Here is a 12283-nt window from a genome sequence, read left to right on the forward strand (position 1 = left end):
GTTTGTATGTTTGTTCCTACTCCTGTTCCTTTTGATTCACACTTCTCATTTTTCTTTATATCTCTCCAAATAGGGGCTATTATTTCTATGTATTTTCTACTCCGAGACGACTTTGGTTTGTATGGGTTTGCATCAGAAGGAATTGCATCTGTTTGTATAATTATATCTTGATATTTTTTAAGGTCATCTTCATTATATATTCCCTTATCAGGTTTAAACTTTGTTAACAACTCCCAAAGACCAGGAGTACCATAACATGTTTCATCATCAATAGTTACATTATCATCACTAATATGTATTGGCTTTTTTCCAATATAAAATATACCATCATCATTACGTATCCCAAATGTAGTATCTGTAGATTTTTTACTAGTAGCATACATTTTTAGATAACCTGCTGCAATTTTTCCTAGCCTCATATCTTTATTTTCTTTATGATAAGGCAATAGTTCTTTAGAATCAGTTATCATTATCTCTCTATTTGCTTCATAATAAGAATTTGAAAAAGTGAGTGATAAGAATTTGAATAAGAAGGATAAGAATTTGAAAAAGTGAATTTATCAGCTTGATCTTGCAATTTATATAAGTTTTCTTTTATTCCATCTTGACTATCAATTAATGGCTTGTACAATTTTTCTAAGCCTAACTGTAAATTAGTTTCACCCATCTTTTCATATAAATTATTCTGCTGTATTCTTTTTTTAAGATCTAAGAATTCTTTAACAATTTGATCTCTTTTTTCAGGATCTTCAATTTTTAGAAATGACTTTTTTGTTTTTTTAAACGAAATATAAAAAAACACAACATAACGATTTATATTATGTTTTTATGTTTTACGTTTTATGATTTATGTTTTACGCTTTACGTTTTATTTTAATACACTATTTTATGTTTTGACGTTTGCATTTTTACTAAATCTGCTTTTGAGTATATTAATTGCTTCATCTCTTCCTTGTTTAATTAATGATTCTTTAGTTTGCTCATTAATTAATTCTTTTGAATTTGTTCTAATTTGCTCAAGCATGGCTTTAAATTTTTCAAGTTCACTAAGTATTAGTTTAAATTCATTGTCATCAATACATCCATCTACTAAAGCTTTAGAAATATAGTCACTTATTGTATTTAGTTTTGAATCAGCAAGTACTTTAATCTTTTCATGCTTTTCTGCTTTTAAATTTAATTTTTTATTAACTTGCCCTCCTATTAATGATAAAACACCTGCTCCTAATGCTGCACCTTCACATGCAATAGCTACTGGTGCTGCAATTATTGTTGCTAAAAATCCAATTCCAATAGTTCCAAGTACCATAGTGCTTGCTAGTAATGAGTTATCAATTGCTGAAATTATTTTTACTGCTCTATGATACTTTTTACTTAACATATTTCTTTCTTAACATATTTATCTCTCACTCTCTATTTCTTTTTGAATCTCACTAATTGTGTTTAGGCGATATATATGTGCACTAATAATCTTATTTTCTTCATCAGGTGCACTTGAAAGACTTTGATATATTTTATTGAAAGTTTTATTATCATTTGCACTCTGTGCATTTGGTATATCTGAATAAATATTATTACACAGCTTTTTGCAATTAAACTTCATTTTAATAAGTAAAAATAATTTTTTTAAAAGTTATTTATTTTAAATATTTACAATGAATTCACAAAACATCTCCTTTTTTAATCAATAGATCAGAATCAGAATTATTAACAACATTTATTATAATATCATCAACAGTTTCTGATATTACAGAGTTTTGTAAACATTTTTAATTTAAGTTCTTCTTTTAATGAAACTAACGCAACACCTTCATTAACTACTACACCAAACTTTAAAAGAAAATATTGATGTGATAGAGATTTCATTGTAATGTCGTGTTGTGCAAATATTTTATATTTATTATCAGTTATTAATACTGAAGGGTGCTCCAAATCTTTGTGTACTTTAGAATGAAGAAGTATTTTTATAGGTTCATCTGGTATATATTTGTTTATAAATTTATGTATTGGCGGATTATTTCTTAGCATTTCTTTTTATATGCACAATAAAAAAAAATTCACAGAATCATATTCAAAAATGGAATATTAGCAAATGGTGAATTTGGTCCTAATAATAAGCCTGATCCTGTTGATGTATATCCATTTCCATTACGTAAGTACAATCCATCACCTTTAGAACTTCCTTTACTCCATGGTCTCAAATATAATCCATTTTCTGCAGCTGTCATTTTAACTCCTTTTCCATTCTTTTTTAAGTACACAATACCCCTTCCAGCAATTTTATCAACCATAGCTGATCCAGCTGCTGAACCTATTCCTGTTAATAAACCTGTTGCAAGAGCTGGAGCAACGCTTGATAATAAATATTTTCCAGCAGTACCAAGGAAAGGTAAAAGTGCACCAATAAATCCTCCCTCTATTTGAATATCGTGAGCTAGTTGTGCTTTACTTAGAGTAACTATTAAGCCTTTACCTTTTTTATATGCTCTTTTAATTCTATTCAATTGATAAGCTGTTACAGCTAATACATGCTCACCATTTAGATCTGAATGTGATAACTTAATACTAGCTCCATAACCATCTTCAATTGCTTTTTTAAGTTTTTCTAATTGCCCTTGCGAAACATTTATTTTAATATTAGTAAATTTACTCATTTTATATGTAATGTAAAATAATTTTTAAAAAAACTACAAAAAGTTATTTTACTTCTTTTATATGAAATGTAATAGCTACTTTTTCTCCTCGTAAATTCAAAAGATTCCAATCTTGATCAAGCAATTTATTTTCCATTCTTGATATTTTTTTAGTATTACTGGTAAGTAAATTAAGTTATACGGATCTTGAACAATTTTATATCCAGGACCTACAGTTGGAAAAAATGATTATATAACGTTATCAGTTCCTCCATTTATATACGATGATCCTATTATATCACTTGTTACTCGTATACTACTAACATTTAATATGTTTACTATATTAGTTGATACATTGTAGCCTGCTGAATATATTCCACTGTCTAAACCAAAAACAGTTCTAATTGAATTTGAAGTTATAAAATCAACTTTATAACCAGCTGCAATAGTTAAAGCTAATCTTAATGTATTATTATTTCCTTCAATTGTAATATTTGCACCTCCTGAACTTGCATCACCGTTTCCTGTCATAATCAATTGGATATATTTATTTATATCATTAATTTCATAACATCCATCTGGAATCCTTCCAAGTTGATCCATTACACTCTAAAAAAAACTAACGCCAATATAACGGATGATTTTGAAAAAAGTAAACACTATCCGTTACATTGGCGTTATATTGGCGTTATATTTTTTTGTGTGCGTCATAATTTCTTTATGCTTGATCAATTCCCTACAAATGGTAAAGTCTATCCGTTATATTCATCCGTTATATTCATCCGTTATATTTATCTCTTATTTTATGCGTTATATTTTTTCGTTCTTAGGCTCTTCTTGATCCAAACGCTCGAAAAGAATCTCTGAAGTGATAAATATATTAATAAATAAATATAATAATAAAATTTAATAAATATAAGAGTTATATATTTAAAATAAGAAAAATATGAAAGCTACTTATAAAAATCGTAGCGAAATAGTTGTGGCAAGTTCCGATTTGTTTGCATTTGTTCAACAAAGGCATATTCGTTTAGACGCATCAATTTTTTTATCTTAATATTAATTTTTTTCTATGTATTGTCAACTGATATGCATGCAAGTTATTATCAAAATAATTGTTGTGTTGTGGGCTAATAAAAACCACATAAAAATTTTTTCTATGTGTCTTTATTAATATGAGAGTATGTTTGATATACAAAAGCACATTTTTTAATTGGAATATATCTATAAACGCAATCAGGTTAATAAAGGTAATTATTGATTTTTAATCACTTTTACACAAATAAATTGATAAATTTTAGTGTAATTTGATCTTATGCTCTGCCAGTATCATTTTTATTGCATTTTTCGAAATGCCTAAAGGAAAGTATTTGACAGGTGCTGAAAAAATACAAATTAATTTATATCGTGGCTCAGAAATTTCACCAGCACTTTCTATACGAGAAATAGCAAGAAAAATTGGAAGATCTGACCATGTTGTACGAAACTACATTGCAAAAGGTGACAATTACGGTGTAAAAAAAGCAACAAACGGCAACAAAGTATTAACAAATTGGCAAATTAATCGAATTCGCTTCGAAGCAATAAAAAATAAATTGAATGCAACACAAATAAAGGATAAATTATTATTGCCTGTCACCAATAAACATGTTGCACATATTCTACGTACAACACCAAACGTAAAGCGGAAGAAACCACACCAAAAACCAATGTTAAAAAAACACCATAAAATTGCTAGATTACAGTTTGCTAAAAACCATATGCATTGGACTCATGAGTGGCAAAACGTAATATTTTCAGATGAAAAAAAGTTCAATTAAGATGGTCCGAACTCTTACAGATGTAATTGGCATGATCTAAGAGGAATAAATGACCCACAAACAAAAGGAAATTATGGAGGAGGAAGTTTAATGGTTTGGGGTGGATTTTCTTATTCAGAAAATTGACTCTGTGTTGTGGTTTACCTAAAAGGAACTCGATAAAGTATACAGAAATTTTGGATGATGTTCTCATAACTTATATGGATAAAAACATGGACGATAATGCCATATTTCAGCAAGATAATGCTGCAGTTCACACATCTAGGCATTCTATGAAATGGTTTAAAGACCACAATATCCCGGTTCTCGAATGGCCAACTTGTGGCCCGGACTTAAATCCAATCGAGAACGTGTGGGGAATGCTATCAAGAAAAGTTTATGACGCAAAAGCAGCCGGACACCAATTTAAAACTGTTACTGAGTTAAAGTGTAAAATCCTTGAAGCATGGTCCGAGTTGGATCAAACTACACTTCAACGACAAGTGGAGTCAATGAAAGGCAGAATTTTTGAGGTGATCCAGTGTAATGGAGGACATACGCATTACTAATTTCCATCTTTTAATGTCAAAAATATGACTGCGTCTATAGATATATTCCAATTAAAAAATGTACTTTTGTATATCAAACATACTCTCATGTTAATAAAGACACATAGAAAAATTTTTTATGTGATTTTTATCAGCCCACAACACAACAATTATTTTGATAGTAACTTGCATGCATATCAGTTGACAATTCATAGAAAAAAATTAAGACAAAGAGAAAAAAATTGATGCGTCTAAACGAATATGCCTCAGTGTATATATATATATATATATATATATATATATATATATATATATATATATATATATATATTATATATATATATATATATATATATATATATATATATATATATATAAAGTTTGTCTGACATTCAAAGTCATTGAAATTATTGGTCTGAAATGGCTTGGATGCCCAGTTAATGAAACAAATTTTAATGCATTATTAAATGAACAATCACTGGAGTTTGTGGTCGACATCCAACAAACAGATACCTTTAACAACCAATCTCCATCTCAATCTTCAGGTTCTCATTCTGATCTTCAATCATTATGCTCCAAGTCATTTAGCTTTCTTAATGAATTACAAAACAACAATATTTTTTCTGAAGATATTAATAGTCGCAAACAAAGACGCCTTAATGATTTTTTTCCTGTTCCTTTTCCATCAACTCCATCAGTTCAAATCAATTTTGCAACCCCAATTGATGTCACTAAAAATCAAGCTCAACCATGTTCAACAGCAAATTTATCTTCAAATACCAATCAGTTGACAGACACTTTAAATTCAAAACGAAAGGTGTTTTCATATAAATGTAATTGCTGTACTTTTACGACTTTTAGGTATTGTTTGATGAAGAATCACTTACAAATTCATGGAAACAAAGCTTTTATTATTAGTGATATATGTTTTTCAAAGTTTAAGACACTCTATGGATTTCAAAAGCATACCGAGCAATGTTCAGCACTTGTAGAAAGTAGTCTTGATGTTGAAATAATTGAAGAAGTAGAAGAATATCAAGTAACTGACGATTACTTAGGAGCATTAGCTTTGCATCTTCAAGGCAAGCACAGGTGTGCTATAAACATTTTAGATTCACTTTTTTTGCATCTAAAGGAAATGCTGTCAGTGCCAGATATTAATGTTTCTTAACTAAAATCTTGCTGTGAAACTTTATCATCTCAAAATTGTCGTGAGAAGTATTTTGTGAGAGTATTCAAAATGCCTTTAGTTAAATCTGTTGGACTGAAGAAACAAGGTTTTATTGTACCATTTTTAGACACATTGTCTTTTTTACTTCAATCTCCTGAGATTGCTAAATTTATTGATCATAAAATTAGTATAGCAATTTACTGTGATGATCTCGGTATCACAAATCCAATTGGTAAAGCTCGATCTAAACACAAACTTTGGGCAATGTATTTTCAAATTCTTAATATTTCTGCAAAATACCGTGGCAGAACATCAACCATATTTCCTTTAGCATTTACAGGTAGCAAGATGTTAAAAGACAGTTTCTTCCTTTGTGAGCTGTTAAGTGATTTTTTTGATGTGATGTCAAAACTTATGACAGGAATAGAGTTAACAGTATTAGAAGGCTTTAGCAGGAAGGCTGTTAGGTGCTGAAGAGTGTGTAATTCAACTAGAGGGGAGATGTATGCAAATACTAGACACGAGCAATGTTCTATACGTGATTTGAAAGAACATTTAATTAGATTAAAAGAGTTAGATTCTGGACTAAGACCTAAAGATAGAATTAAATGGTCAAAATATTATGGGATATCCTCTTCAAGTGTGCTTTTATCAATTCCATTATTTGATGTAACCAAACAAATTTTATTTGACCCTATGCACGATCTTTTAGAAGGTGTTGTTCCTCTTCAGTTAGAACTGTTTCTTGCATATGCAGTTGAAAGTAATTTTATAACAGTATTATCACTAAATACATGGCTACAATCATTTATCTATCCAGTTGGGATTAAAAAACCTGGTATAATTTTAAAAACATGTAAAATTAAAGGAAGTTTTGGAAGTGGTCAAATACTGATTCTCACAAGAGTTTTACCTTTTTTTTTATTGAAAAATATTTTACCTCATAATGAACATCTTAAATGCTTACTAAAGTTGATACAAATAGTTCAGCTATGTATGTCTCCAATGATATCAGAAAAATATCTTACTGATTTAAAAGAAATCATTGCTGTGCATCATAAACTATTTTTGGGTTTATATCCTCTTAAATTTATACCAAAGCTTCATTTCCTAAAACACTATCGAGTTCAGGCATCTACATCAGGACCTTTAAGAGAGCACATGTGCATGGCTTTTGAGCGAAAACATCAAGTGGTTAAAAATTATAGACATTTTAACTTTAAGAACATTCCATATACAGCATGTAAAGCAATGGTAGCAAACACCACTGCACAATTTTTTAATTCAATAGGTTTAATTAAAACTGATATCTATTGTGAGGAGGATGAGTTAAAATATATGTCAGGAGCAATACAAAGTGCAAAAATTGATGGCATTTTATATAAAATTGGATCAGTTATAACTGTTTTTAAAAATGACCAGCTTATTTTCCATCAAATCACTAAAATAATATCAAAATCTGGAAAGAGACACTTTGAAACGATCAAGTTAAACACTGTGTTTTAGCGTTTATTCCACCTGCAGATTGCCTGCATTTTCTTCAAGGAATATTGTAGTTCCTGAGAATTTACAGTTTCCACGGTGCACGATTACACTATCAGTTGGTGATGTCATCCTTGTATTTCCACTTGCCATTCCAAATTTTTTATTTACTAGTGTTTCAAATCAGCAAATACAATAAAATTTGTGGAATTTATTATCTTTAAGACTGTTCAAGATCATATTTTAAACCAATCTTCATTAAAGTTTTTAAAAAGAGTTTATATATACACTAAAAGCTAAATAATAATAAATATTAGGAATACTAAAACTCTGTTTTATTTATTTTGAAATTATTAGATAATAATGGCTATAAAGCAATATAAAATCTTTTAATAGATTTAGATTTTAATAGATTTTGATAGATTTAGTTTTTAAACCACTTTTAGAAGTTTAAATGGTTGAATAAAAGTTTATATGTTTTATAGTGTTATAGACTAGATGACTTTATTATGATGGATAGTTAGATATTCTTTATATATAAAAATAATACAACTAAAATTAGTCGTGCTAAATCTACTAACATGTTGAATAAGATACTAGTATGAATCTAGGATTATGAAACATTTTATTGAGTAACTCTCTGGTTTTCAACTTTTTAATAAACTCAACTTAAAGTTTTACAGTAAAAAGTTGTATTATTGAATGGTATAAACAATTTTTTTTTTCACTTATATGTTATACATAATATTGTTGTAAAAAATATATAATATTTATATGTGATATTGCTGTAAAAAATAACTATTTTACTATTTTCTAATGTTGTTATTTTACTTTTTAATGTTGAGATTGAAAAGTTCATGTTTATAAGGCTTTAAAATTAGGATATTTTTAGATGTCTAAAGTCAAACTTCCTCAATCGGATGTGGATCTACTGTTAACTTATTTTTCTAAGCCAATTAAAGAATTGCTCAATGAAGCTAATAATGTTTATGTTATGAAAGAACTAAAGAATGCTCTTACTCGATTTTCAGCATTAAAGGTGACTGGCAATGACCCATTTGGTAACAGAGAGTTCTTCTCGCGACTACTTTAAGAAACCTCTATCCTGAGTTCGAGGGTATGTTTTTTACAAGTAATTTTCCACATACTTTTTTCTTGTTGTAACTCTTTCATTTTATAAAAAAATGTATTAATAATAATAAAATTTTTTGTTATTAATAATAATAATAAAAAAACTGCTCAACCGAAATCGCTTACTGCTTAAAATAGTTTAATGTGTATGTAAATTGCTTAACTCTTAAGACAAGGCCTGCTTTTATACATTGTTTTCTGTCATTCACATTCACCAACTTAACTTGCATTTATTAATAAACTTGTGTCTGACTAGTTGGTTTATAAAATAAAGCACACATCCAATGAACAACATTATGAAGTCTCCATAGATTGTTTAGGAATTTTCATCGATTTTGATTGGTTAATTTGTGAGGTTTCCACTGTGTTTGTAGTTTTTTTGTTGAGCTTGTTTTGAACAAAACAATTGATTATAGAAGTACAATGATTAGATTTGATGAAAAAAGGATAACTGTTCAATAACTGTATTTGGTTTAAACCTATGTTTTAAGAACCATTATTTCTGTATTTAGGAACCATTATTTCGGCAGATAAGCAATAATCTCCGTCAACAAAGATGGTCTAAGATGAATGAAAGTTCCCCAAAATTTTTACAACTAGCTAGAGGGCATAATAGTTTAGCCATCAAAGATATCGGGACACTTGCTGAACCAGTTTTATCAATAACTGAAGCTGAGTTAGAGCAGAAGGTATTAACAGTTAGTTTACAATTGATTTATTTTCTGTATTGATACAATAGATGTTATTGATAGCCAAAGTAATATTTTAATCAATGATATCTTCTTTTTTTTAAATGTTACTGAACTATTAATTATTTATATTATTTTTATTACAGAATGAACTTGCAAAAGCTGTTCCATCTGTTGCTGTATTGAGCATCCTCAACAGAAGCCTATTTCATCATCAAATATTCGATCAAATTCCGCATTGACTTCGAATAGCTCCATCTCTTCTTATTGAAGAATTTAAAAGGTTTTTTCCCCAACATGAAAATATTGTTACTAAATCTAGATGGTTTCTTAAGGCAGCATTTAGTGATAATGTGAATGTTGTTTCAAGCATGATGGAACTGCAAAAAATGTTTATTTCTAAAAAAAGCAAAGATGTTCTTTTTTTGCTATCACATGTAAGTAAAAATAAGTTAAAATGCGGTAATGGTGTAGTGGTAAAGCACACGCTTTATAAGCAAGAGGTTCCGAGTTCGATCCCCACCACATCCCTGGTAGTACCGTACTCAACTTGTTTCTCCGCGCAGCAGCCTTGTTCGTCAAGGTTTGTGTTTCAGAGTTATAGAATTGAGAGAGGGTTATAACCACTATTAAGTAGCCTCCTCATCTGTAGTAGCCTTCTCGGCCTTGAGGAGGTGAATAACAAAACACACAAAAAAAAAATTTTTTGTTATCTTATTAATGCGTTTTATTTTTGGTTGTACCTGACTTTCTTACAAAATAAAGTATAAGTTTCATATTTGGTTACCAAAATTATTAATTAAATGTTTATTTTATATAAAATACATAAACATTTCTATTTTTTTCCTTTAGTCTGATAGCATTGATGCGGAACTTACTCTGCCCTCATTGTATGGACCACAGGTAGTGATAAATGATTTTTTTTTATGGTATTCGTTCACGAGCTGGAGAAGAATTATGTAGTTCTCAATTAACATGCATGGATGAGGTTTTAGCTTCTATTGTAGCAGTTTATTATCTTAAAAATTTATCTTATCCATCTTGTTTTGCCCAATTACTCGGGATTTTCCAAGAAACCATCTTAAAAGTTAAATATTCGTACAAATCAAAGGCTGCATCAAGATATGTGCTACAAATCAATAACTTATAATTAAGAATGTGATTAATTTCTTTTAATTAGTTTTAATATTGTTTTTGGTCTTTGAGTTTTTGTTATAATATTGTTGACAAATGTTCAAAACTGATAATATCTAAAAAAAAAACTTCACATTATTTTATAATTAAATTTGATTAAAATTACTGACGAAAGTCGTAAAAATTTTAATAAAATATAACCTGTATGACCTTGTAAAATAATAAATATAGCTTTGAAGAAAAGATTTTTTATTGACTCCAAAATATATCTGTGTGTGTGTTTGTGCCTGTGCATGTGATATTATTTATGCTTTTGTTTTAATAAATACTAATAGTTAATGATTATAAAAACTTTAGAACCCTAAAATAGTACCTGTGTCTGCAGATGTTACTGGTTCGGTTATATAGTACATTTCATTAAAAAAATGTATTTTTTAGTGGGAATAACATCTTGTACCAATAATAATGTTATATATTTTCATAATTAGTTTCAATGACTTTTAAATTAAACATTTTTAATCTTTAGTTGGCAACAACATTTATCTGTGGTAAAGTTACACTTATCTTTTCAGTATGAGTAAACATTTCAAAAATTTCAAAAGTGTCATTTACTTATCAACTTTTTTTTTATACAGATTCAAGAATCATCAATATCTGGTACCAGTGGTAAAGTTACATGTATCTTTTCACTACAAGTATATTCTTCATAAATTTTAAAGGGATTGTTTACTTGTTTGTTTTTTGTATTTATTAGTAGCATCAACATCTAGTAGCAATGGTAAAGTTATATCTTTTCAAAATAGTTGTAAAAAACCAATTAAATGATTTTATATTATGCCCTGTTTTATGATGTGTTCTTAGATGGTGACAACTTTTTTTTCCAATGATAATCTCACTGATTATATATCTTTTCAAAATCATTTTAAATGACATACATTTTGAAGATAATTCTGTGCTTGTTATCTTTTCTATTTTGAAGTCTTTAATGACGTTTGGTAGCAATGGTAAGGTTATATCTTATCAAAAATGATTGTTATGACATATAAGGAAATCATAAATAAAATGATACAAATGACTTAGTATGAGAAGATATCTTTTTTTATTGCTCATTTTACTTTGTAATCTTTAGTGCCAACAGCATTTAGCACTAGTGGTAAAGCTGCATGTATCTTTCTTCACGAGTTTGTATTCCATAAACTATTAAATTATTTGCTTATTAAACTTTTTATTTTAAATTCTTTAGTGGCATTGACACTTAGTAGCCATGGTAATGTTATATTTTTAAAAAATTATTATAATCAACTATTTAAATTAATATATATTATACATAGTTTTAATTTGTGTTATTTAGTGGCTGCAACATTTATTACTGACGGATCAACATCTGGTACCACTTTTAAAGTCACAATTATCTTTTCACTGTAAGTATATAATCCATATATTTTGATGAGGTTGTCTGCCTGTTTTCTTTTTTCTTTTTTTCTTTTATTTATGAGTGATATCAATGGCAATTGTGACATCAGTAGCAATGGTAAAGTAATATCTTTTCGAAATGTTTGTAAATAACCAATAAAATGTTTATGATTTTATGTTATATTCTATTTTATGATGTGTTTTTTCAATGATAATCTTACCGATGATGTCTTTTAAAATCATTATAAATGACATTTTAAAGATGTTTTTTTTCTTGTTATGT

At 28.4% G+C, this 12283-nt stretch overlaps 1 protein-coding gene across 1 annotated transcript; it reads left to right on the forward strand.

The window, feature by feature from the left end:
* Positions 1-6652: 6652 nt before the first annotated feature.
* Positions 6653-7657, forward strand: LOC136077851 (uncharacterized). The gene has a single exon (XM_065792003.1). It carries the CDS (start codon positions 6653-6655, stop codon positions 7655-7657), a length of 1005 nt encoding a protein of 334 aa, XP_065648075.1.
* The last annotated feature ends 4626 nt before the right edge of the window (positions 7658-12283 follow it).

The sequence above is a fragment of the Hydra vulgaris genome, chromosome 03 (assembly GCF_038396675.1).
Source record: "Hydra vulgaris chromosome 03, alternate assembly HydraT2T_AEP".
Taxonomy (NCBI): domain Eukaryota; kingdom Metazoa; phylum Cnidaria; class Hydrozoa; order Anthoathecata; family Hydridae; genus Hydra; species Hydra vulgaris.

What these genes read in the sequence shown, in the direction of transcription:
- LOC136077851 (XM_065792003.1), top strand. Translation starts at nt 6,653, where the DNA reads ATGTATGCAAATACTAGACACGAGCAATGTTCTATACGTGATTTGAAA.